The sequence below is a fragment of the Canis lupus genome, chromosome 35 (genome assembly GCF_048164855.1).
Source record: "Canis lupus baileyi chromosome 35, mCanLup2.hap1, whole genome shotgun sequence".
NCBI lineage: Eukaryota > Metazoa > Chordata > Mammalia > Carnivora > Canidae > Canis > Canis lupus.
The window spans coordinates 7,663,058-7,690,567 of record NC_132872.1 but is presented as its reverse complement, the minus strand read 5'-3'; the positions used below and the strand labels follow the sequence as shown (position 1 = coordinate 7,690,567).

At 46.1% G+C, this 27,510-nt stretch overlaps 1 protein-coding gene, 1 long non-coding RNA gene and 1 pseudogene across 4 annotated transcripts in view; 1 reads left to right on the top strand and 2 right to left on the bottom strand.

Annotated features, from left to right (window-relative positions):
* LOC140624656 (large ribosomal subunit protein eL32-like) overlaps positions 1 to 23,000 on the top strand; it is a 55,874-nt pseudogene extending 32,874 nt beyond the window's left edge.
* Positions 1,713 to 13,720, bottom strand: LOC140624657 (uncharacterized). The gene is made up of 4 exons (XR_012024107.1): positions 13,365 to 13,720; positions 12,554 to 12,582; positions 1,863 to 1,902; positions 1,713 to 1,747 (listed from the first exon to the last, which is right to left on the bottom strand). It is a non-coding gene; the product is annotated as an uncharacterized lncRNA (long non-coding RNA).
* Positions 16,905 to 27,510, bottom strand: part of GPR156 (G protein-coupled receptor 156) — an 83,736-nt gene continuing 73,130 nt past the window's right edge. For 2 of the 3 annotated variants that reach the window (XM_072811552.1, XM_072811551.1), the window contains exons 9-10: positions 24,321 to 24,479; positions 16,905 to 20,051 (exon numbers count right to left, since the gene is read on the bottom strand). In XM_072811552.1, coding sequence (XP_072667653.1) covers positions 18,720 to 20,051; positions 24,321 to 24,479 — 1,491 coding nt within the window. In that variant the 3' untranslated portion in view covers positions 16,905 to 18,719. The remainder of the gene's footprint in view (positions 20,052 to 24,320; positions 24,480 to 27,510) is intronic. The other variant, XM_072811553.1, reaches the window with a different exon arrangement.

Below are 27,510 nucleotides of genomic sequence, written 5' to 3'. Positions count from 1 at the left end.
GTGTTTATTTGTCATCTTAAGGCACACAAAAATGATAGATAAAAATAGTTGGATTTAGGTGAAGGGCTTATGGGTAATTTTTGTGGTAATAGTTTAATAACAAATATTATTATTAAACTGTTACCACAAAATTAATAAATATTAAAAATATGAAAGTGTTATTAAATTGTTATCATAAAACTTATGTATAATATATATTCATCTATATCTCTCTCTATATATGTATAATTAAAGATACATAAATGCTCATATTGGTCTAGGAACCAGTTTCTAACTGGTCACTTCATGGGTCAATGACAGTTTCCACATTAGGGACTGTTGGTACCCATCAGATTCTGTTAGGAAAAGCCAATGTGGTTGGAGACAGAGGAGGAAAGGGGTCCATTAGGACCTGAGCAGGGAGGCAAAGAGTCACTGCCTACACACCAAGGAAAAGATAAACAAGAAACTAAGTGATACAAGCTTTCTAGAGACCGAGGTCAACACTTGATAAGATCGAGCTGTAGACGGAATAGTTTTCAGTTCCAATCCCATCCCATGTTTTCCTCCTTTGACCTCATTTTCTTCCATTTCTACTTTTATGGACTCAGTTCCTATCATCCCTGAGAATATGCTCTGCTCTGACCCATAATTCATCTCACCTTAGGAAGGCCTGGGAACAGTGTCCTGCACCAAATACAGAAGGCAGAGTGTGATTGAAGTTCAGGGCAAGGCCATCCTCCCTGGATCTACTGCACTGTGGAGGATTTCTGGCATTTACCATAATTTGGTCAGGGGCCTCTTCAGACTTCATGAATATGAAACATGCCCAATCAATATCACATGACTCCCTCACTCCCACCAAAGTGGTTTGCTAATTCTCATACTTTGCTGCAGTTACTAAGAAAACCTCAACTGTAGTGGTTTCTCGGAGCCTATGAGATACCCTTCATGTTGTCTTTATCTGGTCTATACACTACCTCATGTGACCACAGGTATCATGACATAGTTTCTGTTATGGAATCTTCTGAGACCCTGACAAAGACCTCAGGGCTCCAGGATTCCATCATTTGGAATGTTTAACTCTCAATATCTTGAAGAAGTGTCAGGGTTGTTTAATGCCCCAACACTGCCAAATAATGGACTTTCTGTTAAATAATTGAGGTGTGCAGAATTTGATCCCACCATGATCCTGACTTTTGGGGACAAGATAGAGCACTCCAGAGTTTACAAAGATACCACACTCCCATGAAATACTGTGGCCTCGAGATATGTTATAGATCAGTCTTCTCATATTAATGTGCATATGAATCACCTGGGGATTTTGTAAAAATGTAGACTGATTGAGCAGATCTGGGTGGAGTCTGAGATTCTGCATTTCTAGCAAGTTCCCAGGTAATGCTCATACTACTGGTCCCAGGACTACCCGTTAGCTGCATGACTTTGAAGGAAGCAGAGCAGATGAAAAACATTCTAGGATGTAATTCAAAATTATGTTCTTCTGTGGATATATGTTTCTTGCAGCTGGAAAGGAAGTCACCTTTAAGGCAAATGAAAATAGCCTTAATCTACCTGGCCTTTGTAATCTCCTCCCAGACATGTGACATTTCTTCATGAGCAAGCAGGGATAAAGGAACTGGTTAGTGTCCAAGAGGAATCCAGACATATGTTAGTATTTGTACCCCGCTGCATATATAAATCCTCACCTACACACACTCATTCCTCACCCACCTACCTAGTGATGCTGACTGATTCAGCTCTTCAGGTCCTAGGACAGGGTAGAAGAGATGATGTGAGATTGCTCAGTGACTGGATAATGGTTAGTTCTGGACAGCTGGGACTTACAGAGAAGGTAACGGGGTTCTTTTCTCTTTAATATCTACCTGCTGTCCAGGTGGTAGTTGGCAGCTTGATGGGCTGGTACTGTGGGAATCAGAAATAAATACATAAGACTTTATCCCTGCTCTCTAGACACTTGCTGTCTTTTCTTTTTTTTAAAGATTTTATTTTTATTTATTCATGACAGAGAGAGAGAGAGAGAGAGGCAGAGACACAGGCAGAGGGAGAAGCAGGCTCTGTGCAGGGAGCCTGACACGGGACTCGATCCCGGGTCTCCAGGATCACACCCCGGGCTGAAGGCGACGCTAAACCGCTGGGCCACCAGGGCTGCCCTAGACACTTGCTGTCTAGTGAGGAAGCTACCTGTGAGCAAATAGCAATGGAATGATGTATTAACTCTTTAGTAGTTGTACAACAAATATGGTTTGAACATATATGGTAAGAGGATGGGATTAAGTTTTGGGAAAAGACGTAGGAAAGACTTCACAGAAGAATGGCATGGGAGAGCTAGGACTTTTCCAACTGAAAGAGAGGGGTAGAGACACAGACAGAGGGAAAAGCAGGCTCCTTGGAGGGAGCCCAATGAGGGACTCAATCCCAGGACTCCAGGATCATGCCCTGAGCCAAAGGCAGGTGCCAAACCGCCGAGCCAGCCAGGGATCCCCTATTTTCCTGAACATAATACCCTCAAGGTCCATCCACATTGTTGCAAATGGTAAGATTTCATTCTTTTTTTTTATGGCTGAGGAGTATTCCAGTGTGTGTGTGTGTGTGTGTGTGTGTGTACATTACAATATGTATATTCATCCATCCATCAATGGGTGAATGAATAAAAGAAGATAAACAAGATGTCTTTATCCATTGATCCATTGATGGACACAGGTTGTTTCTGTATCTCGGCTATTGTAAATAATGCTGCAATGACCATAGGGGGTACATAAATCTTTTTAAATTAGTGTTTTCATTTTCTTTGGATAGGTGCTCAGTAATGGAATTGCTGGATCATATGGTAGCTCAATTTTTAAATTTTTGAGGAAACTTCATACTGTCTTCCATAGTGGCCACGCTGAGTTAGATGCCACTAACAGTGCACAAGGGTTCCCTTTTCTCCACAACCTTGCCAATACTTGTTATTTCTCATCTTTTTTATTCTAGCCATTCTGATAGGTGTGATGTGGTATCTCACTGTGGTTTTCATTTGCATTTCCCTGACGATGAGGGATGTTGAGCATCTTTTCATGTGCCTGTAGGCCATCTATATATTTTCTTCAGAAAAATGTCTATTGAGATATTCTGTCCTTTTTCCTCTTTCCTTTTTTTTTTTTTTTTAAAAAGATTTATTTATTTATTTGAGAGTGAGCACAAGAGAGCATGGGAGCAGGGGGTGGGGAGGAGCAGGGGAAGAGAAAGTCTTAAGCAGACTGTGCTGAGCATGGAGCACAACATGGGTCTTGATGTGGAGCTTGATCCCAGGACCCTGAGATCATGAACTGAGCTGAAACCAAGAGTCGGATGCTTAACCAACTGTGCCACCCAGGTGTCCTTCCTCTGTCCTTTAAAAAATTGGATGATTGGGGTTTTTGGGGGCTATTATTGAGTCATATGAGCCCATTATATATTTTGGATATAAAAACCTTATCAGATGTCCAATTTGTTGATTTTTTAAAGATTTTATTTATTTATTCATGAGAGACACACAGAGAGAGGCAGAGACACAGAGGCAGAGGGAGAAGCAGGCTCCCTGCGGGGAGCCCGATGTGGGACTCGATCCCGGGACCCCAGGCTTACAACCTGAGCCGAAGGCAGATGCTCAACCCCTGAGCCACCCAGGCGTACCCAGATGTCCAGTTTGAAAATATCTTCTCCTGTTAAGTAAGTTGTCTTTTTGTTTTGTTGATGGTTTCCTTCACTGTGCAGCTTTTTAGTCTGATGTAGTCCCATTTTGTTTATTTTTGCTTTTGTTTTCTTTGTCTTTGGAACCAGAGCCAAAAAACATTGCTCTGACAGATGTCAAGAAGCTTACTGCCTGTGTTTTCTCCTAGGTGTTCATAGTCCCTTCAGGTAAGGAACCCGCCTGGCCTCTACAAGCCATTTAGTATAACCTCTTCCGCCCTCTTCTGAAGGCCCTGGCTCCTTCATTTGCTTCCTGGAGAATATGTGCCCAATGATAAAAATGTCAAATGGGCAGAATTACACAAAAAATTAACTCATACAAAAGTGTAAAGGATTACTCAGAAAATGTCAGTGACTGCTGCTGCTCTCATGTCCAATCTGGTAGAGGAGAGGGACTGATGGGGGAGTGGGGGACAGCAGGAAGGGCTGGGGTGGGGGTCGGGGAGCCGGCTGCCCTTGAGAGACAAGAAACAAATACAGGAAGAGGTGGCCGGGCAGCAGCTGCCTTTGAGTTTACTTGTTTACCTTCTCCTGGGAAGGAGCAAATAGAAGCCGCTCAAGATATTATTTTTAGAGCTGTTTTCAGCATGGCCAGAAAGGGCTGCGGTACTATTTGGCTATAAAGAGTGCTTAGCATGCCTCACTTTCTTATAGAAGGGCTTTGTTTCTGGGAGCACCCACATGTTAAATTAAATGCTCTCAAGAAAGAGCATTTAGGGTATCGGTGCCCCTTGAATGATGTGGGGGCTCTTCTGGCACCAGGAGGGGTCGGCATGGCTCTCTTCTGCTGCCAGTTTTCCCGCCGGCCTCTACTTCTCTGCGGTTCCTTACTGTTCGCCAAATTCTTACATTTGACAGAGGGCTTCTGAGAGCCTAGGGCTCCTCAAGGCCGTGAAGAGGTATTTTCAGATGAGGAGGCTGATGTGCAGCGAGTCGGAGCCATTACAGAGCAGGTGAGAGGGAGGATTAGAATGAGTCCACGGTGGGGGTGGGCAGGGAGGAGGGGGCAGGAAACGGGATTTTGTGATTGGACAGGCCTTGTTCTCATCCTGGCTTTTTCTGAGCTGTGGGACGATTTAGGAAGTTGGCTCTGGCCTCAGTTTCCTTTTTTTTATAAAGTGGAGATAAAACAGTTAATGTTATTGTGAAGATTTTTAAAGGCGATAAAGAATGTAAAGCACCTCTGGGTGCCATTTCCTTTGAATGTCTACCCTGAATCTCCTCTCTAATCACCCCATTTCCTCCGCTGTGCCTCCAGACCTTCCATTTCCTTCACTCTGCCTCCGTCTCCAGTGTTGCTCAAAGGTTGCCCTCTTTCAGAAGGAGGAATTCCCATTTGGTGTGGGACAAAACCCGAATGAGGGCACAGTTAGGGATGAAGCTTTTGAGGCCTGTAGGTGATTGGCATTCTTTCAGAACGCCTGGCCTTCTCTTTGGAATCACCACTTCCCTCACATGCTCAGGGGTTGTAAGGGGCCCGTTACCAAAAGTCCAGGGTGAGTGGCTCAGGCTGGTGCTGCTCTGAGTCTGAGCAAGAGACAGTCAGATGCTCTTCTCCTGGGTGCTAATTCTTTGGTGTCCCTTTACAAAAGGGCTCTATTTACCTCTGAGTATTAAAACCTCAAAGGTCTAGGTTAAGCATCTAGGCCTGAGGGAAATTGTCCAGGGAGACCTTCAGCTGCTTTTGGCTTGGGCTGGGATTTGGGAAAGGTACCAGACTCTCTCTCTTTTTTTAATTTGATAAAATATAAATAACACAAAATCTACCATTTTAACCATTTTTACGTATAAAATTCCGTGGCAGTAAATGCATTCATATTGTTGTGTGACCATCACCACCATCCATTTCCAGAATTTTCTCATTATCTCCTACTGAAATTCCATACCCATTAAATAATAATAATAACTCCCTAATTCCCTTTATCCTCAGCTCTTAGCAACACTATTCTACTTTCTGTCTCTATGAATTTGACTATTCTATGCACCTCATGTCAGGAACCATACAATATCTGTCTTTTTGTGTCTGGACAGGCCTCTTTTAAAGGAAAAAAATTATATAGTACAGATTTTCTCTACCACCTATTCTGATCTTGCTTATGCACACACACACACACACACACGAAAATGTAGGTATGAATCCTACACTCACAGCTTTATTTGCAGCTTACACAATTAGCAAACCAAATTATCAAACTAAACCTAAAAATCCACAAAATCCTGTATGATTAAATTTAATGTGAGAGACAATGTTTTGCTGAAACAAAACCCCCAAATTGATTAATAATCAAAAGACTTTTGGTTTTGGCTGTATATTTAATTTTTTCTGCATTTTGACTTCAAATGTTTTAATGCAGAGAATAACTGCATAAGTATGTTATAGAAAATGTCACTAGTAACATCAAAGCTTGGTTTGATAGTGCAAGATAATCAGACCACACACTTACCCATAAGATGCCAGCAAGCAATTCTTGAAGACCAATTTTAATGAGGTGTTACTAGATAATAGTGTAAAATTTTCTTTTCTTGGAAATAAGATTAGCATTGTGATGTTATTAAAATCTGAATTACAGGGGGCATCTAATCTAATTCTTATTAGAGTTGGGAATGGAAAAATCCTTTATTGCAATTATCTACTTCTTGCTGCTAATGAACTGCTGCAAGTTGGTAAACACGAAGATAAGCTCTAAGCAGTAGAATCTTTTTTTTTTTTTTTTTTTTTTAAAGGACAACCCCTAGTTGGGATGTGTTTTTTTTTTTTTTTAATTTTTATTTATTTATGATAGTCACAGAGAGAGAGAGAGAGGCAGAGACACAGGCAGAGGGAGAAGCAGGCTCCATGCACCGGGAACCCGATGTGGGATTCGATCCCGGGTCTCCGGGATCGCGCCCTGGGCCAAAGGCAGGCACCAAACCGCTGCGCCACCCAGGGATCCCTAAGCAGTAGAATCTGATTATGGAATCACCTACTTTGGCCAAGTCCTCTTGAAAACAGCATGCTTATTAAGCTGTTTCAGTTATTTATTGTTATGAAACAAATAATCCCAAATTTGTGGCATAAAACAACACTTGTATTGCTCACAAATCTATGATTTGGGGAGAGAGTGGTAAGGATGGTTCATCTCTGCTTCACTAGGACTTACCTGAGGTGGCTTGAAGATTGGGAGCTAGAATTGTCTAATACAGAGACCAGTAAAGTTTTTCTGTAAAAACAACAACAACAACAACAACAACAACAACAACCACCAACAATATATTATTCTCACCCTTGAGGACCATATAATTTGTTGTAACCACTAAACTCTGTCATTGTAGCACAAAAGAAATCATAGACAAATATATGGGCATGGTAGTGTTCCAATAAAACTATTTATAAGATGGCCGATGGGTCAGACTTGGCCATTTCAGAACCTGCCCTGATATAAAGTTTGCTTGCTGACATGCCTGGCAATCAATGCTGGGTGCTCACTGGGACCTTATCTGGATCTTTCAGCCAAAATACCTAGGTGTGGTCTATTCATGGGTCCTGAGCTTCTTTGCAACTTAGAACTATGTTCCAAGTACAATGGTTCAGATAGAAAGAGCCAGGAAAAAGCGCTCTTCTTTATGACTTAGCCTGGGAGGTCATGCAGCATTATTTCTACCACATTCTATTTGTTGAAGCAGTCACAAAAGCCCATGGAGATCAAAGGGGAGGAAATACAGGCTTTGCCTCTTGATGAGATAGTGACAAGGTTCTGAAGATGCATGTAGGACGAGGAATATTGCTGAGCCCATCTGTGGAGAACACAATCTTCCACATTTATCATTTGCCATGTGATGACTTGTTCTGCCACTACTTTGTTTATAGTCAAACCATTTCAGTATCCTTACTATACAGCAGGCCTTGACACCATTTAAACTTGGCTTGTGAAAACCTTCACAAAGCGCAATCTTAGGTACTGAAATTTCACGGAGCATTCTAAAGCATCTAGATGATTGAGAACAAGCTAAGAATTATTTTTAATAGCATCATTAAAATAAAAAGCCTAATTAAAAAAAATCTCAGCGAGACCTTATGATTCTCTGCAAACATCTTCTTCATTTCATTTGAGAAACACTAATGTAGGCTTTTGGCTAGAGTGGAAAACAAATTCCTCCCAGCTCTTACATGGTCTAGTCCAACTTCCTGGAGTGAAGATTACAATCATAAGCTGTGTGCATTTGCTGCAAGAGTTCTCTCCCCAGAGCTCCCTTGGGAAGCTGTAGTTCAAGGATTTGGTCTTGGCCATCTCTGGTCTTTCCCTCAGAGGTACTGTTGACAACTCCGATTTAATGGTTTTTAACTGTTTTCAGCTGCACTGTGGCTCTTCTGTAGCCTCTTCACAGCAGTATGAGGAAAAGATTCTCTTCTTTATTTGGTATTTGAAATTCTGGTTGACCTGTCTTAGCTTTGTGGATCCTCTTCCAAAAGTCTTCCTTAGAGTTTTGTTTGGTGTCCAACCTGGAGGACTGATACCTGCTGCAGGCTGCCAGTTGATAGAAAAGAAAGCATGGGAACTCTTTCTTGCTTAACCATCTGATTTCTCTTTCTAGATTTTCTGAATAGATCTTAAGAATGCTGTCCACTCTGATAAAGCCTTGCTGAGTGAGATCTTCATTCAAAGCTTTTAGTGATGAAAGAAGACATGGGAAGCATGTCCTTAGGTAAGGAATACCCACATTCAGAGAATCTTTGGTGGCTAGATTGAATGACCCTATCTGATCTATAGGGAACAATACAGACACACAAGAGGTCTCAATGAATCAATGATTGTGAGGCAGGATGGTGGTAAGAGCTCATACCTCTCACACCCACCATGTCTTCTTTCTGGGTTGTTGGATGTTGAGCTTTTCACAGCTGGTCCAGGGACTGAGGGCAAGGGCCCAGTTGGTATGGGGCTTTGGAGACCTTTTTACTCAGACCTTTTTGAGACCTTTTACTATTGAAAGGGAAATAGCATATTTCCAAGATGGGAAGACACTCGGTTAAAGCTATTTTGCTCTTTCTGCCATATTTGTAACCGAGAGGCTGAGCTATGGGCCCTTCTTTTCTCCTGTATATTCTGATAAGGGATCTCTATCTTAGGATGTTTTCCCTCTTTCCGGCTGTTCATTCCCCCACTGAGAGTCAGACCTTCTCTCAGTGACTCATGTAGTTGCTGTAGAGATAATTCTGATGTCAAAGGCTGAGGCCATTGATTTGAGAGGAGAGAAAGCAAGTCTCCTCTCATCATGCAAATATCCCTAATTAAGAAATCCAGAGACAGATTCTGTGTCATGGAAACATAATTTCCTTTTGACTCAGAGAGTTTCAGGAATTGCTGCAGGCTATCATCCTATTTTGATTTCCTGGGTTAAATGGCTTCTTCACCCTTTGCCCTGAGTCTTCTTGAACAAAAGTGAATTCAATCTAACATTTGTGAAATATCTTCTATGTGCCAGGCGTGATCCTAGTGACTTGAGAAATAGGTATCAACAACAGAGTTCCTGCCCCCAAGGAGATTAAAAGTGACTGAAATAATCTTGAAGTGGTAAACCCCAATGGCATGTAGATCCTAATGGAAAGGTGAAAACTTTGTGGACACTGTCATGAGCTGAATTGTGTTCCTTCAAAATTCGTATGGTCAAGTCCTAACACCCAGTACTTCAAGTGTGACATTTTTTGGAGACAGAATTTTTTACAAAGGGAATTATGTTATGAAGTAAGGTCATTAGGATGCATATTAGAGAGATCTGGAACAGATCCCTGAAAGCCTGTTGAAGGAATCAATCCTGCTGACATTCTGCATTTGGACTTAGAACTTCTCGGCTGGGAGACAAAAACGTTCTGTAGTTTAATCTATCCAGTTCCTGGTACTTTGTTGTACCAGCCTTAGCAAAATAGTGTGAGCACCCAGTGGTTTTACAATCTGGTAGGAAACACTGGGTGGATATAAATTAAATGTTTGTGGAATTTGAATTTACTAGACATTTGATAAATTCATTTTTGTATTCATTCCCCCTATCTTTACTTTGGTTTATTTCTTATTATACTTTATATGGGAAATTATTTCATCTTTTATTTGTTTACTGTTTATCTGCTTTATGATAGGCGTGTAATACATCTCTCCACTCAATATTCAGGTACCTTTTATGTCCATTCCATGTTCATACCTGTCTGAACAAAAAGAACTTCAAAGAATGGCTATTGTCTCTGAGGAGCTTGTGATTTCAGGAGACAAAGAATGCCCATGTGAGGGGCTGCATTCCAGTGCCACGTGATGAGTAAGTATGTGCTGGACAGATGTTGGATCATAACTGTTGCAGAGGGCAGGTGTAGTGGGCCAAAGTGTACAGGAAAAGGCTCATGGAGGACGGGGAATCTATGCTTGAGATGAAAGAAGAGCCCAGGAGAGAGTATAGGAGAGTACAGAATATTCAGAGCCCATCTGCTTTCCTTAACACCTGGGAGCTGTGCGATTGCTCCAGACCAGGGGCTGGAGATGATGGATGGAAGCGGAACCTTCACTGTGGCATCCCAGGAGGCCAGAACCAAAGCCCAATGGTTCTCAATTCTGGCTGTATATGAAAATCAACTTGTGAAGTTAAAAAAATATATATGTTGGGAAGCCTGGGTGACTCAGTGGTTGAGCACCTGCCTTTGGCTCAGGTCATGATCCCGGGGTCCTGGGATCAAGTCCCAAATTAGGCTCCCCACAAGGAGCCTGCTTCTCCTTCTGCCTATGTCTCTGCCTCTCTCTTTGTGTTTCTCATGAATAAATAAAATCTTTTAAAAAATACATATGTTAATATAAAGATCCTATCTTCTTTTTTTAAGAATTTATTTATTTATTTATTTATTTATTTATTTATTTATTTATTTATTTATTTATTTATTTATTTATTCAGAGAGAGAGAGAGCGTGCGCACAAACAGGAGGAGTGGCAGGCAGAGGGAGAAGCAGGCTCCCCGGTGAGCAAGGAGCCTGATGCAGGGCTTGATTCCAGGACCCTGAGCCAAAGGCAGACACTCAATTGACTGAGCCACCTAGGCATCCCTAAAGATCCTACCTTGATCTGGGATGTCCTGGAAACTGCAGGCAGGGCTTCCGAGAGAAGAAATCCCTTTAGGATGTGGATTGACAGCAATGGCTTTTAGTGCAAGACCCAAGCTACTCAGCCCAGTCATGAGATTCTTGTAGTTCTGGAATAATAGGGATAACTGCTAGAAAGAAGACATCTGGCTGCATTCCACTGGTATGGCCTTCTTTTCCTGAGTGTAAAAGTGCCTCCTTGTGACATTAGAATTATGTTTGACAGATCTGTATCCTGTTTCCATTTCTGTGCTATATTTTATGGTGGGAGCAGTAGCAACAGCAGCTGAAATAACCTGGTCTCCCTCTTTTCAGGACCATTACGCTTCCTGAAGGTATTCATAGGAACCATCTAGAGAAGTGGTTTTTGCGTTGCTGGTTTTTATCTGTTTGTTTTGAGGCTGTTGGGGAAATTAGGTCCAGAGTTTAAGGGATCTCCCAACTTGGGTCCTGTTGGCTTGATTTTGTCCAGCATTATCTGTGAGGCCCTATCATAATGCTTGGCACATAGTGGACTTTCACTAACGAGACAGGAGGGATCCTCTGAAACGCTAACCTCCAGATTCAGTATGAAAGAAAGATACTGCTGGGTTTCTTTTCATTTGCTCGAGATCCTCTTGAGCAAACAGAAAGGCAGGAGCAGAAAGAGGGTTGATCAGTATTTAAAAACCTAGAAATGTTTGGGATCTACAAAGCACCAGGCGGCGGGCAAGATACTGTGGTCATGAACTAGTGAACATAAATTAGACGTTGCTCTTGCCTTCTAATCCCTGATAATTTAGTTGGAGGGGCAAGAAATGAACATGTGAAAATTTAACAACAAAGGATTTATGTAACAGCTCCAAACAATAGAATTGTTGTCCGGGGCATCACAGGAGTATATAATTCATCACCAAATGCATTTTGAAGCCAGTTGGAATTGGCCAGGAAGGAAGCGATGTCACTTCAGGCCAGGGCAGTTAGAATGAGGGAGAGATGGGTTGGTGTGAACAAAAGTTAGGGCCCGAGGCAGTGCTGGCATGCTTTGGTAACAGAAACCCATGTGGCAGAAGCAGGTAGGAGAGTTTTAGGTGAGTTGAGAATGGGGGGGCGGGGCGGGGACAGAACTCCATAATGGAGGGTCTTGAACCCCAAATCAAGATTCCTCTTGAGGAAGTGGGAGCAGTGAAAGTTTTTCAGCAAAGTGGATTTGAGTTGAAGGGATTCTATGGCCCTCCTTGAGTCTCAGCAGAAGATCTGTGGTCTGCCCTGTTCCTAGTTGTCATAGGGTCTTCTAGAACTCTTGTCCCTCTTCATCTTTTTGTACCACTTAAAGGGCACGATGTTTGAGAAGAAACTTCGACCTTGGAGGATTGGCCATAACTTTGTTAAACAAGAGGGGTACTTGCTTTCAGTATCAAGTGTATTTGGCATTGAACTTCTCTAAGGGGGTGGGAGTGACCAGGTAGCTTTAGAGAGCTGCCTTCCAGCCTCCACGACACTGTTCAACGACTCAGCAATGGAGGTTTTGCAATCGGCTTATAGAACTAGACCAACTTGCTTTTCCTAAGGAAACCTTGGTGTCCTAAGAAAACCTCAGCCTGGGTCCCTGCCCTGCCGGATTGAAATTCCTTCTGTCTTCTGGTAGCACGCCTGTAGCACATGCTCTGGAACTTGTGTCAGGGAAAGCCAAAACGGCTTTGGAATCAAGTCAGATTTCAGTTCAAACTCTGGCTCTGCTTCTAACCAGTTGTGTGACTTTGGGTTAGTTACCTGGCCTCTCCCAGTTACAGTTTCCTCATCTGTAAAACAGAAACAATAACCACTTTGTGGGGTGGTTACAAGTCTTAAATCAGACAAGTATTAAGCGACACATAGTAGGTATTTTTCTATTACAAAGTACATAATATTTCTATAAAGGAAATTAGTTGTGTCTTTTGGCTCCACCCAAAACAAAATCAGATTGACTTTCCAACTATACCTTTTCTTCTAGGCCTGCCCTAATATTTGAGTCCTACAGGTGGCTGTGTTCCCCAAACTGTGCCTGACCTAGAAGGGGTTCAAGGAGAGACTTCTGTTGCCCAAGAAGTGGGCTGAACCAAAGGGTTACCCTTACTTTGCCAGATCTATTTAGAAGACCCTTCCCTCAGGAATAAATTGAACACAAAGAAGGGGGATTTTTATATAAAACAAGAAAAACAGGATTTCTAATCTTAAATCTGTGTTTCCCAAACAATTTTCTAAGACACATGCTTATATAATTTTTACTCTGTGCCAGGCACAGTTTAACCACTTTACAAGAATTAATTCATTGAACCCTCATAACAACTGTATGAGGTAGGTGTTATTATCCCAGTTTACAGTTGGGGGAACTGAGCCACAAAGAAGTTATGCAACTTGCTGAAAGCCACACAGACACATGGGTGACTTTAAGCCCTGGCATCGCAGTGGGGAAAACTATTGTACAAAAATTAGTGGAGAAGAGAGTTCATTTAAAATGCTTTCTTTTGACACAGCTTTCGGGTATAGTAACAGGGATTTAAACTTAGGGGAATCAACAACACTGTCATCCATGATGAGATACCTGAGCCTGGCTTCCCAGGTGACCTCAGCCCCTGTGTGTGGCCTCACTGGCATCCCCCTTAAGACAGTTCTGGCTCAGCCGCTCTTCTTTTCTTGATTTATTTCTTTTGACAAACATCTGTGAGCATCAACCATGCACTGGGCATAGTGCTAGGTGCTGGGGACACCAAGATAATTATAAACAAGTTGTAGGCTCGAGAAGGTCATGGTCTCATGGGCAAAGTTGAGAAATGAACCAATGGTCACATACATACTGAAGAAGGGGCTATCCCTGCCTTTCTTCACAAGTGAGCCTCACTTTCTCTGAGAACTGGAGCCAGCACATTCATTTACAAGGGAGGCAATTGCCACAGTCTGTCCACACTGACCAAGCTAAGCAGAATGCCTTTTGTTCTCTGCCCTCCTCCCTCCTTCCTCCCTCCTTTACCACACCTCCCTATCCCTCACTGTTTTTTTTTTTTTTTAAGATTTTATTTATTTATTCATGAGAGAGAGGGGGAGAGAGAGAGAGAAAGAGAGAGAGAGAGAGAGAGAGAGGCAGAGAGAGAGAGAGAGGCAGAGAGAGAAGCAGGCTCCACGCAGGGGGCCCGACCTGGACTCAATCCTGGGTCTCCAGGATCAGGCCCTGGACTGAAGGCGGCACTAAACCGCTGGGCCACCTAGGCTGCCCCCCATCACTGTTCTTTGAACTTGTCCTTCCCTTCTTTTTTCCTGTCCTTTTGCTTTTCTCTTAGTTACCTGCAGACCCTTCCAGGGCCTCTCCCAAGCACTTATTCTCTGAGAACTACCTGTCTTTAGTATATTTAGACATCCAAGGGTAAGTCAAAGAATGAGAAGGGTTAAGAAACACTGACCCAGATCTTGTCAAGCTCACAACTGGTTATTTTGCCTCGTTACACTGACATTTCCTGCCTCTTTGTGACCTCAATAGTGAGTTGAACATCCCAAGACGCTCCCTTGTGCGAATGCTCCCTGGGACTGCTAAGGTGAAGAACATTTCAGGGAGAAAGAGACCAGAATAGGTACCAGAGGTGAGGAAAAGCCAAATCTGAGTACCTCTCCCACTTTCAGCCCCCAAATGCCATCTCTGCCTAGACCTCCCTTAACACAGCCCAGATGGTGTTACTGGGAAAAGTGTAGCAGCCAGAGGGTACAGAGAAAGTGCTTTGTTTGGGGCTCTGAGAAAGGGGACGGAGGAAGCTGATGGTGAAAAAAATGAACAGATTGTCCTATTAATGCTGCTTATTACTCAGTAACAAGCCTGTGAAGAAGGCATCTTTAAGAGAAGACCTTAATCTCAGTAACTTTCTTGTTTCTCTTCCATTAACTCTATCATTCTAGCCCCCTTCTCCCTAAGAGACTTAAAAGTGTCATTTTCAGAATTCAGTTCTTTCTGGGTCTTTTTAAAAAAGATTTTATTTATTTGAGAGAGAGAAAGCATGAGCAGAGGGAGGGGCAGAGGGAGAGTGAGACGCAGACTCCCTGCAGAGCAGGGAGCCTTACACAGGGCTCAACCCCAGGACCCTGGGATCATGACCTGAGCTGAGGGCAGATGCTTAACTGACTGAGCCACCCAGGCGTCCCCATTTCTGGTGATATTGTTTCTTGCTTTTAATTTATTGGAAGGCAGTGAAACCAGATGGCTCTGCCTCCCTTTCTGCTGCTTTGCTGGCCCCAGAACTGATTCTCTGCCTTCCTTTGTTTCATCCACTTATCTGTTCAGAAACCCATCCATCAAACATTTATTGTGCTTATACTTTGTGCAAAGTTCTCTGATGGCTACTCTGGAGGACTCAAAGATGCAGAAGATGCATTCAGTGCTTTTAGGAACTTGCAATCTCTGCAGGAGATACATCTAAATATGATAAAAATAAATACAGATACAGAAGAGATTTTGTGGAACTTGCATTGACTTTTCTTTTTACCATTTTAGAAGTGATATGGTTCTTTAAAAACAAGCCTCCTACATTCTGATGCTTTTTTCTCTGCTGTGAGCTCCAGGAAGGCCATGTTGATCCTTTAAGGAAAGAGAGTTTGTCACAGGCTGATAGAAAGGAATAGACTTTGGGATCAGGATGGACACCTTCAACCCCAAGATTTTAATCAGCAGGACAAGATATGCTTGAGTCAGAATCGGGTCTGGCTCCATGCCAGACCTTAAAACCAAGAGACCAAAACCATGACCCAGAACACAGTAGTAGATGCAGTGTTTCCTTCTCTGGGATTCATTTGCAGAAGTTCTTGCCGTTTCTCCAAGGGCATAATAGTCAAGAGCATCCACAAGTCATGACACACTCATCCCTTTAAGAATTTCATCACTGGATTAGCTGGTTTTGGGTAAAAGACCTAGGAAAGGAACTAGTGAGGAGTGGGGGTGGGTACAGAGTAAACAATAGATTTGGAGACAGTAGTTGAGGCAGGCAGTCATGATATTTGACACATAGTTGTGTGTGTGTGTGTTTTAAGATTTATTTATTTGAGAGGGGGATCCCTGGGTGGCTCAGCGGTTTAGCGCCTGCCTTTGGCCCAGGGCGCGATCCTGGAGTCCCGGGATCGAGTCCCGCGTCGGGCTCCTGGCATGGAGCCCGCTTCTCCCTCCTCCTGTGTCTCTGCCTCTCTCTCTCTCTATCATAAATAAATAAATAAATAAATAAATAAATAAATAAATAAATCTTTAAAAAAAGATTTATTTATTTGAGAGAAAGAGAGAGAACTCAAGCAAGTGTGATGGGGAAGGGGCAGAGGAAGGAGAGAATCTTCAAGCAGACTCCCTGCTGAGCATGAGCCCAACACAGGGCTCAATCCGATGACACACGACACCATGATCTGAGCTGAAATCTAGAGTTAGATGCTTAACCAACTGAGCCACCCACATGCCCCTTGGCACATAGTTTTTGAACCAGATGATAAACAAGGACAATTCAGGGTAGATTCTCCATCTCTTCAATCAAATCTATCAAAAGTCACTGAATTCAAAACGTGGACCCCAAAATATCCTTCTTTAACTAGGGGATCAGTCCATTGTATTTGGGGGCATTCAAGACTCTTGAGTCTTGAAGGATGAATAACTTACAAGGTGTGCAAAGTGGAGAAAGAAATTCTAGACAAAGAGGGATGGAGATGTGTAAGTGCTGAGATGGTGGGACCAAGGGTATAGTTGCAGAGTAAGAAGGCGAGAAGGATTGCCAGGCGTAGAGCCTGCAGTCCACATTAATGACTGGGAGGCCACTAGGGGTGACATACTAGGAGGAAAGAAGCTGAAGGGGGTGAAGCCCAACCACAGGAGCCCCTGCCACGGGAAGAGTGGAAGTTCTCCATAGTTTCCTCTAAACCCTGGGGCAGGTGTTTCTGGGATAGGAAGCCACACAGGGAGACCACAGAAGAATCTGTTACAAACCCAAGTTTGGTAGAAGATCTAGTTGGAACCTGTTGTGAGCCAGGGGCAACTCTGACCGCTGCTCCATGTCCACTCCCTTGGTGGTTCACTCTTCCTTGTTTCTCTCCTCTGCGGCATGAGACGACACTTTCTGAAGAGACTTGCTTGGGGAGCCATTTCTCGTTTATTAAGGTATCACTTGGACAGCATACAAACAGCACAAGTGGAAACTACAAACCCACACACAGAATAAATTATGACATTTGTATTTAAAAGTAAACGATAGAGGAATCCGTGTTACCAGAAGGGCTTCCCAGTCCAGTGTCTGGAGATTCATGAAGTGTCGGCAGCCCTGAGAGTTCAGGATAAATCTTCTGTGAGACATTTGGAGCCAAACACCCCCTTCCGTGCATATCTAATGAGGCCCAAACTCCTGCACACAAACATGTATATGCAAAGACAAACACACAGTGAGTGGGGGCAGGGGACAGCCTGTAAACAACAGTTGCTTAAAGCAAAGTGGACCCAGTTGCATTTTCCCTGTGGCACTGGTGGCGCTTAAGTTCCTGGCACTCACTCTCCACCAACTCCCTCGCTCCCTTGGGAGTGAGTGTGGGCCCCTGGGGCAGCGAGGCAGTGGAAGGCTGCTGCCTGAGGCCAGGAACCCAGTTCTGTTTTCTGGAACTGCAGGGTGACCACCCCATGGCCTTCCTACGCTGCGCTTGCTCCGTTGTCTGGCCTGCCAAGCCCTGCTGGCCACTCCCAGGAGAATGAGTGAAGTGACGTGCCCTCAGGGAAATCTGCCAACTTGGGAGTCCCGCAAGTCCCCTGGGGGCCATTCTCTAGCAGTGTGATGTCTGGGGACGTTACCTCAGTTCTCTAAGCCTCAAATTCCTCATATTTCCTATCTGTGAAATGGGAACAAGATTGCCTACTTCACAGGGTTATCATAAGGAATTACTGAAATTTTATATCATCAAGTACCATGCTAGACGCAAGTTAAATACTCAAAACCTACTTTCCTGCCTTCTCCCCCATTTCTTCATGTTTCCCTATTTTCTATTTCCAGGTTTATGTAGCTTTTGGTGGTCATGTAATCCCAACAGCACCAAAACAGGGGCTCTTGATAAACAGAGCCTAGAGCCTCTCCTACCTACCCCATCAGAAATTGCCAGTGTATGCTTCTCCCACCCCTTGCCCCTGCCCAGTACAAAACTGTACCTCTGGAAGAGTCAGAGAGATGGGCCACAGGGACCAGGAGGTTGTCTGGGCCCCTGGTGTCATCTGAACTCAGGAGCAGGACCTGGGCAGCCTATGCACACATGGAGACCTGACAGGCTCAGGGATGATGGGTGAGATGCCATCATGGCAGAAAGACTTGTACCTCAAATAGTGGCATAAAGGGGACTCTGAGTCTGGCCGGAAGCTGGCAATGAGGGGTGGTGTTGTTCACAAACTTCAGCAGAAATAAAACCATCCCCTGCCAAGAGTGGGGTACCCAAGAATATGAGACTTCCTTCCTAGCAAGTCTATCCATCAGAAGGCCAGTTTGATGGGTCACAGTCTACAACTCTGGTTCTGCAGAAACTTTCCTTTCATCTCTCCATCCGTATGTCTACACAGTTTTCCACCCGGTATATATGAAGTGTTTTATAGAATACAGACTGACCAGGACGGAAGACTGTCTGTGCTCATTTAGCACCTTTTATCTAAAAGTTATTTTTTTATGGTCACTCAACCAGAGTCTTTTATAGGAATGCTGTGAGGTAGTAACAAGACAGGCAATACCCCTCTTTTGATAAATGGAGAAGTGCTCAGGGTAGCATGGTGCTCAAGGGAGCAGAGCTGAGACCTGGTAAAGGCTTGATCAATTCAGGGCACGGTGTGTTCCCCAAAGGCCAGAGCTGGCCTTCCACCTGCGGGCCTTGGTGGGGCTTGTCCTGAACCCACCTCTAGATCCAGACCCACTCAGCACGCTTTTCACACCAGTGTGGGTTTCAAGTCATCTTTGAAGTTCACGATAGGCTTTGATCGGGCCCACAGCTTTTCCCAGGAAGCCAGCCCTCCGGCGGGGTCAGGGTCGCTGTCGGACGAGCCACTGCCACTGGAGTCAGAGGAGCTCTGGAAGCAGATTTCACAGTAGGGCCGGTGGCAGCGGCAGAAGAGCTCGTCCGAACTGCTGGATTCCGTGTCCAGGTAGGGGCCGCGCACGGAGCCTGGGGCCAGCAGCTGCCACCGCTCAGGAACACCTGGCGCGGCCCTGGACAGGTGTGGGGCCGCGGGATACTGCGCCTGGTCAGGGCCAGGAGGCCGGTAAGGACAGGCTGTCTGGCCCCCGCTGGGCCCCCGGGGCTCTGTCCCGCTTTGTTTGCCACCCTGCGGGGGCCCCGGCTTGCCCTGGGGATCTGCGGGTAGGGAAGTCTTCCCAGAAGAGGGTCTGGGGGCTCTGGGCTCAGCACTTTGCGGGGCCAGGCTGGCACTGCCCCTGTTCTGCACGGTTAGCCGCCCGCTGCGCACCCCAGACACAGTCCGATTTGCACGATGCCCCACGTAGGAAGGTACAGAGCCCGGAAAGGGGGGGCGAGCCCGCAGTGCCGCCCGCCGGCTCCTCACCATGTGCGGGCTGCAGCCCAGCTCCCTGGAGGGGGGCACCTGCTGGGGGCCGTGGGTGGCACTGCTTGGCCAGGGCTGCAGGGGACAGGGCAGGGGCGAGGGGAGGGGGGCCTTGGGGCCCCGGCCCAGATCCCGTAGGACTTCCTGAAGCTTCTCCCTGATGACTGAATTGACCCTTGACAGCCGCTTGTGGGGCTCCTCTGAGTCCTCCAGCTGCCCCTGTCTCCGGGGCCCGGGACCTTCGTCACCGGGTATGAGGCTCTGGTGGGGGGCCATGGGTACTTGGGCTCTTCCTTCTTCACCTTGGCTTTGCTCGGGCCGTGGCTTCTGGCTGCAGCCCAAATTTAAATGATCAGAAAAGTCTTCCAAATTAGAGGTTTTCTCCTTGTGCCCCGGAGAGGAGCTGGTGTCCTTGACCTCCCCTTCCAGGCTTTGTCCATTTGAGGAGGACACTGAGGTGCTCCGGGAGCCCCGGGGGGCCACACTGGTATCATCCTGAGGGTCAGAGGGGCCTTCCGAAGGCCCCCGAGCTGCCAGGCTGTGGGCAGAGGCTGCAAGCGGGCCGCTCCTGCTGCGGGAAGAGTCGGGAGAGGCCGCGCACTCTGGGGGGTCCAAGGTGCACTCCGCGGACATCAGCCTCACTAGCTTCTCTTTGGCGTTGTTTACTTGTTCCTGCAGGCTTTCAATCATAGCATTTTTCTGCGAAACAAAAGCGAAACTATCAATAAAGGATGCCTCCGAGGCTTTTTACATTGTTTCCCAAGCTGGAGAAAGCGTGGCTCCACAACCTCGGTCTGAATCCTAGTCCCTCCGCGTCCTGGCTGGTGACCTCAGGCTCTGAGGATGGGAGTGAAGTGCTTAGCGCAATACCGGTGCTCACAAAAGGTTAGCCAGGGCTTACCGTTGGGTGATCTTACCCCCCGCCCCCATCCCCAGACTGCGTGGCACTGCCTGTGAGAAGGGAGGTCAGAGGCGGCACAGGAGCTGTTTGCTGGCTGCTGCAGTGCCCTCTCCCCTTTCCTCAGAACTTAGAGGGTCAGATCGCTCTGTGGGACACATTGGGTAATGTTTGAGATGGCCCAACTCGGGGGTTTATCAGTTTTGCAAAATACAGATAAATTTCAGGAATATCTCAAGGGGATGGATGAATGAGAAAATATGTATTTTGCCTCTTGCTAAACAGACTAGAAAATTTGGGAGGAACACGGAGAAGAGTGGAGATTCTTGCACCAAAGAGACAAGACTGGAGCTAGGGGTCGGGAGGGGTGCAACAAGATTCTCAGGTTGGTGTGATCACCTCCCCGGGCTGGACCTCAGGGGTGGGCGCCAAAGCTACCACGTGGCACTGTTAGCTGTTGGTATCTGCTAAAGAAGAGCTGGCACCAGAATTATTGGAGAAACTTTTTTTCTTTGTAATGGAATAGTTGGGACTAAATCTCTGATAGCTTGATTTAGTAGATCTAGCATGGAGCCTCCATGAATGAGCCTGGGGCAGTTCTGTGGAGCAGCCTACCTGCTGCACGGCTGTCAGCTGATAAACAGGCTGCAGCGGGAGGGCTGGCAGGTGTGCCTGTCCTAACTGCAAGATCAGGGGGGGCAGGAAGTAGGAGGAAGGGGCGCTGGTGGGTGTGCTCTGAGCAGCCTCTGCTGGTACAGCAGGTGATCGTCTAGCTCAGAACTGTCCACCTTCTGAGGTTTCTGATGTTCAAAAGTAGTGGAGCACAGAGGAGAATGGATGGTCTTGGGGAAGACAATTCAGGGTACAGAGTTTGGGGGTAATAACACAACACTGAATTCCAGAAAGTGCGAGTCCAAATACCCAATGCTACCTCCTTGTTGTCATCGTCTCTAGAAGCTGAGGGGGAGCATCTGGACCTCCATTTATTATACCCTAGAAATAAAAGAAGGTTTCCCTTCTTTAGGCTACCTGAAACAAGTCACCTGTGGACTGAACCTATTTTTTTTTTTTCAAGTTGATATGGGAGTGTTGCCCAGAAGTGACCCTTTAAGGGAGCAGTAACTTAAGTAAACTAGTCCAGGACAGTCCTCTGGCAGCAACTCTAAGCAGGTCTCCAATTCTCTATTATAAGCAGGAGGGTGATTTTCCAAATATTGGTACTCCAGTGTCCTCCTGGCTTAGTCTCCTTTTATCATCAGAAGACAGTCCAGGACCAGTGAGTAACTGGTGAATAAGCGGAAGGGACTCGCAGCTGAGCACCTGCCTCTTCCCGCCGCCTCCATCCTCCCCTTGCTCACCTGCTGAGTGGTAAGGCTGGGGGGGCGGGGAGGTAGATGACTCAGGGACTCACCAGGAGCAGAGCGGATGAGTAAGACCACACCACACCATTCACTCGGGCTCTTCATGATATCTGGGCGGTGCCAGCTATCTTTCTGAGGATCTCATGGGCATGACTGAGCTGGCTGCCCAGGAGGGACCCCAACCCTCTTCCTCCTCACCAGCCCCTCCCCCTGAAGCCCACCCCGCACACTCTCATACTGGTTTCAGGAGGTCACCACTGCCCTACAGAGTTAGGAGGAAGCCATCAGCTGACGACAACCACTCCAGCGAGTGAACTCCTAGCGCTGAGTTTTTGTGCCACAAATTCCTCTGAGTGTAGAAAAATAGGGTAAACACTGAGTTGGGAAGAATACTTTTCTCCCAACAAACCAAACATCTGAAGCTGACTGGTGACGGATTTAGAAATGTCAACCTAAACAGTAAATTTCCCTTGTTCCAGAAAAAGAAGTGGGACTCTGGTCTTCGCCGAGGCTGCCTACTAATTAAAGGCGTGGTGTGAGGCATTGCCATTGCGACCAAAATCGGACCTACCGTGGCAGCTACATTTAAATGAGCTTATTAATTATTACTTTTGGCACATCTGGGGAAGCAAAACATCCACAGGTGTGTTTCACAAGATGCAGGCCATATGGAGAAATGGAGTCACCCTCTTGTCTCTATGGTTCAAGGAAGAAAAGAGGCGGTGAACTTCCTCTGCTGGAGTGTAGAAGGGAGGTTCTTCAACCTCTGGGAAGGTTCTCTCTGCTGGCCTTCCTGCAGCCTGGCAAGTCAGCGACGCGTGCTGCCCACGCAGCCTCTGGGTGACCTCTGGCCACAGGGTCGGGGGGTGGGCAAGAGTGAGAAGATGGACTGCCCGCATCATGGGACAGTGAAGAGGACACACGGAGACAGAGGGGGCTGCGGAGCGGGCTGCATAGAAGGGATGTGCAGCCGAGGAGCTGGAGGCAGGCTCTGTGCACATCCGGAAGCAGGAGGGATCCCTGTGTTTACCCACCAGGCAGTGCTGGAACTGGAGACTCAGAGGCTGCAAGCTCTCTGGGCCTGCAAAGGGGCCCTAGGACAGGCTGCCTGTTCTCAGGCCTGTTCTGGGAAAGACGTTCCAGGTGTAGGGCGTCAGGAGGAGGCGGCCAGGATTTTACTGCCTGTGCATCTGCTCCCTATTAGGGCCCTTCCTCTGCAGCCTCAAAGCATCTTTTTGGATGGAGCAGATTCAGTTACTGCGTGGGAAACAGGGTAGCATGGCAGAGATACAAAAAGCACGTCACAAATTACCATAAGGCTAAAGAGTCAGGCCACTTGGCTGTTCCAACATTAGCTGATTGTGAATAAAAACCATCCTGGCTGTTCTCGCCAAGTTTCCAGCCTTCTGTTTCGCTGGAGAAAAAAATGCTTCTTTGAAGACTTCACAGAGTATCAAAGGCAATGCTACTTACTCCCTTGCCAGGTAGGAAGAAATCTGGCTTTGAAATAAGGTCCCGGATGCTTCATAAATAGCAAAGAAATGGAGAAGTATTACTCTGATGGATTAAAAGGCTCCAAACTGAGGGTGTGGTGTGAGGGAGTAGAGGAGCCCGGGCGGTGGGTGCGTGGGGAGGCCAGCCCCTTCCCTGGCTGTGTTTCTTAGGTCCCCATCACACTGTCCTCTCACACAGGGACAACTGATACCCAGGGGTCAGGCCAGTTACAAACAAGTGTAGTTTCCCACATAGCACCTATGCAGGTATGTTCTATGCTGAAAAAATATGAAATATAATTTAGTTAGCGTGAAAAACGAATTCCTCTGGGTCCTACACCTCCTTTCTGAGGCAGTGCAGCCTCAAGCTTTTCCAGGTGCTTTCTTCAGGCCCACATCACACTGCCCAATTCTGGGAGAGGTGCCAACTCTGGCCCAAGAACAAAGGAAAAAGGGGCTTGGGTTTGGCACAGTCCTCCCCTGGTGCTATTATGATATTCAGAGGCCCTATTAAGCCCTCCACCTCATCTTTGGACACGTCTGGACTTTCTGGATTGGTAGGATGATTGAAATCTCTAGTTCAAACCTGGGAAGGACAGTAATGGGCGCCCTAAGATCTTGGAAATGAGGGCACTACTCTAAGTAGAGAGAATGTACCATACGGAAGAAGCTGGGACCCACTACTACTCAGGGCCTTTACAACACTGTTCCCCCTGCTTGGAATGCTTTTCCTTGCACCTGGCCAATTTGTACTTAACTTTCAGCTCTCAGCTCAGAGAGTCTTTTCAACCATTCTAAATTAGGTTTCTTTGCCCTGGCCCATTATTCTGGTTTCCCATTCTGGTTTTTTCCTTCATAATTCTTCTCACAGTTTATATGTTTACTTGGTCAACATCTACCTCCTCCAGTAGACTTTAACCCCCGTGAGGATAAGGTAAGGACTCTGTTTTGTTCATAAGCACTTTGCACGATGCCTGGCATACATCTGGCCAGTGAATGAATGCAGTGGGTGAGGGTCAGTGATGGGAGGGTCCCTGGGGAAACGCTGAGCTTTTTTTTTTTTTTTTTTGTCTGGGACTGAGGGAAGCAGGAGTGGCTAGGAAGTGGGTGAAAAGAAAAATAAGAAAGGATGCTAGCAATGAGACATCTGAGATCTACCATGGCATGCTGGGAGTTCATCCTGATAGAGAATCCAGCAGCCAGGGCTCTAGCTTACTTCTGTGAGGAGTCTGTCCATAGAGTTTCTCTCTCCTCTAGCGTGGTAATTCTGCTCCTCACCATACTGGGCATGGAAGCTTTTGCTGGGAGAGCTGAAATATTTGGCCATGCGTCTGATTGTTTGGTCTTCCTCTTCAAATGCCTTCCACTGCTTCAGCTGTTAGATATAAGAACACATGTTATTTATTTAGTTACATTCCCCAGAAACACATTCTCTTGCTCTGTTTCGAAAACACCAAGGAATGACAGTGTCACAGATACACACATACATTCAAACTATTCTCTCCTCAAAAGGCACTTCACTCTGGAAAATTCCTAAGTGGTAATGACAGAAGGTATAGAGAAGGTTAAGGTCATTATTAAAGAATGCCAAAGGAAAAAAATAATTAAAAAAATTTTTTTAATGCCAAAGGAAGAAGATGACAGGTAGATCAAATAGAATCATCTTACTTGACCCATCCACCTACCCATTGCTGGACTGCTCAAGGCAAACCAGAGTTGAAGGATACGTCTAGAGCCATACTCTCAAGCCAGAGTTTATCACAGGGTTAAGCAATCTAAACACTGTATGTTTCAAATGAAACTGCTTTTAGTTGTAAGAAACTGTTCTTAATTATTCTCATTTGTGGAGTAATGGTGTGCTTACTGCTACTGAAAGCCCACTCCCTGCTGGAGGACTTCTAACCCAAATCAATAATCAAGTCTCAGACAGACAGAAAACCACAAATGTCAATAAAAATCAAGAGAAATGATAGAACATTCGGTCTGAGATCTCACTGTCCTTTTTACTTGACAAATGAGGAAAGACTCAGAAGGAGTATGACCTTTCAAGGCTCAGCAGCTAGTTAGCGGCACGGCCCCGGCTGTAACCATGACACGGTGCTACACCACACATCCTCACACAGCCAATGAAGACAGAGACTGTGAATTGTGGGGGTCCTAAGGAAGGGTTTTTAAGAGAAACTGGCTTTGAGAAACAATCTGTGGAAGCTTGGGTTGGCTTAATTTTGTAAGGACAGAAGTGAATATAGAACCTTCACAAACAGGGGCGTGCTCCTGGGCCTTTGGGGTGTTTGTCTCCATGTGGTGAATGCCAGTAATGTGAAGGCCAGGAGGGGGGGGAGGGGAGCAACAGCCTGCTGGACCCTTCTTTTCTCCCCTAAGGAATTCTCATCATTAAGAGTCCTAGTCATGTACACTGGGCACTCTGGCACCTGGGCTCTAGACATGATGCTAAGAGGTCTGTGGGGGAACCTCACAGGGATCCTGGAATTTATTGCTTACTCATCAAACATTTATTAAGCTTTGACTATGGAGTGTAACCCAAATTTGGTAAAGCTGACAAGATTCTAAATTCCCACCATTGACTGTAATACATTCTCACCCAAGTCCTCTTGGGTCCTCTGTTGACTCAGCATGAGTCTGTCATGGTATCGGGAGTCTGGGTGGTCTGGTCTGTGCTGGGTCAGCCTAGGACCCTCCCCTCTAGATGCCCTTCTTGAAGTCCCCCTCCCCAGGGGGCCATCAGCTCGGGTGGCTATTCTGGAGTCATTGGAGGCTGGTACCTCAGGCTCACTCTGTGGTCTTCAGTGGGTACAGCAGCCTCCCAGTGTTCTTCTCCTGGCACTCACCCTAGAGTGATGCGGTGTCTCGGTTCCCTCACAGGGCCTCTTGTTTCCTTAGCAGTAGAGCTTTTCCTTTCTCTCCCCCAGCACCCCCAGTCTGAGCCCTGTCTGCAGGGCTGCTGCTGGAAAAACTGCTCAACATTGGTGTAAAGGCACCACCAGGGCTTCAGGGCTGTCTCACCCTAAGCTAGAGGGTGGAGCCAGGGGCCCCTTGACTAAATCCTCTTCCTCCCCTTTCTGAATCCTGGCCCTTAAGACCTGACCCTTCTGGCTTTCTGGACTATGGCCATAAATGACTCTCAGGTCACAATTTCAGGACCTCTCTGTGGCACTTCCTCAGAAGGACAAGCATTTTCTTGTTTTCTCAGCATCTGGGCTACATGGGTGTGGTGGGCTGAATAATGTTTCCCCCACGATATTCTTCCCTCCTCATCTCTGGAACTTGTGAATACATTACTGCGCATGGTGAAAGCAAGCTTGTAAATGTGACTGACTTAAAGATTTTGAGGAGGGGAGATTATTTTAGATTACCTGGGCCAGGCCAATGTAACCACAGGAGTCCTTATAAGAGGAAGGCAGGAGAGTCAGAAGAAGAGATGTGACCATGGAAGCAGGAGTCAGAAAGAGAGAGATTTGAAGATACCACACTGCTGGCGCTGAAAATGCAGGAAGAAGCCAGGAGTCAATGACAGCAGCTTCTAGAAGCTGGAAAAGGTGCCGAAACACATTCTCCCCTAGACCTTCCAGAAAGAACACACACTTACTGACACCTTGATTTTCATCAAATAAGGCCCATTTCAGATTTCTGACCTCCAGAGCTACAAAATAATAAATGTGCATTGTTTTAAGCTACTCAATAGTGGCAACAGGACACTAAACAGTGGGACTGACTCTCAATCTCTACCAGGTAAACCAGGGCCTCCAGAAGCTCACCCGATGGGCCCCTCTTATCTGCTGCCACTCTCCCCTCATTTCAGTTTGTGCTTCAAAAAGTGCAAAGTGCACTTAACGCATGTATTATAATTCCTTTCACATCTGCTCCCCACTAGACTGGGAGGTGGGGCCGTGTGCTGAACTACGGGTTTCCTGCAGTTAATGTGGGATGTACAGATACATGAACACATGAAGAAAGCTTTCCTTTAGAAAGCTAGGGGGCGCTGGGATGTATACAGACGACTCCAAGGCAGAGTAGACACCTTCATGGAGGAGCAGATGACACACTTTGAGGATTCAGGGGGAAAAAAACCATGTCCCATCTCAGAACCCACCTGCCTCTCAGAGAGAAAGGGATGGAGGGAGGTGGGGAGCTTGTCTAGGGATGGGGTCGCGTTCAGGTCACAAAAGCAGAGGCTGGCTCATTGCTGGTGATGACCTCAGTGTGTGGCATAAACACTTAGGCATTTCCTGAGGGCCCGTGTAGAGTGCTCCTGGGCCCACTTGCCTCTTCAGTTAGGTCACCCATTTCACTTAGCTCTCCAGCGCCACCTAGCTGCCCCGGAGGCATCTGCGCCTTTGCTTTCGTGAGCCCCTCCCATCAGTCCAGTCTGAAGGCTTAGTAGCTAC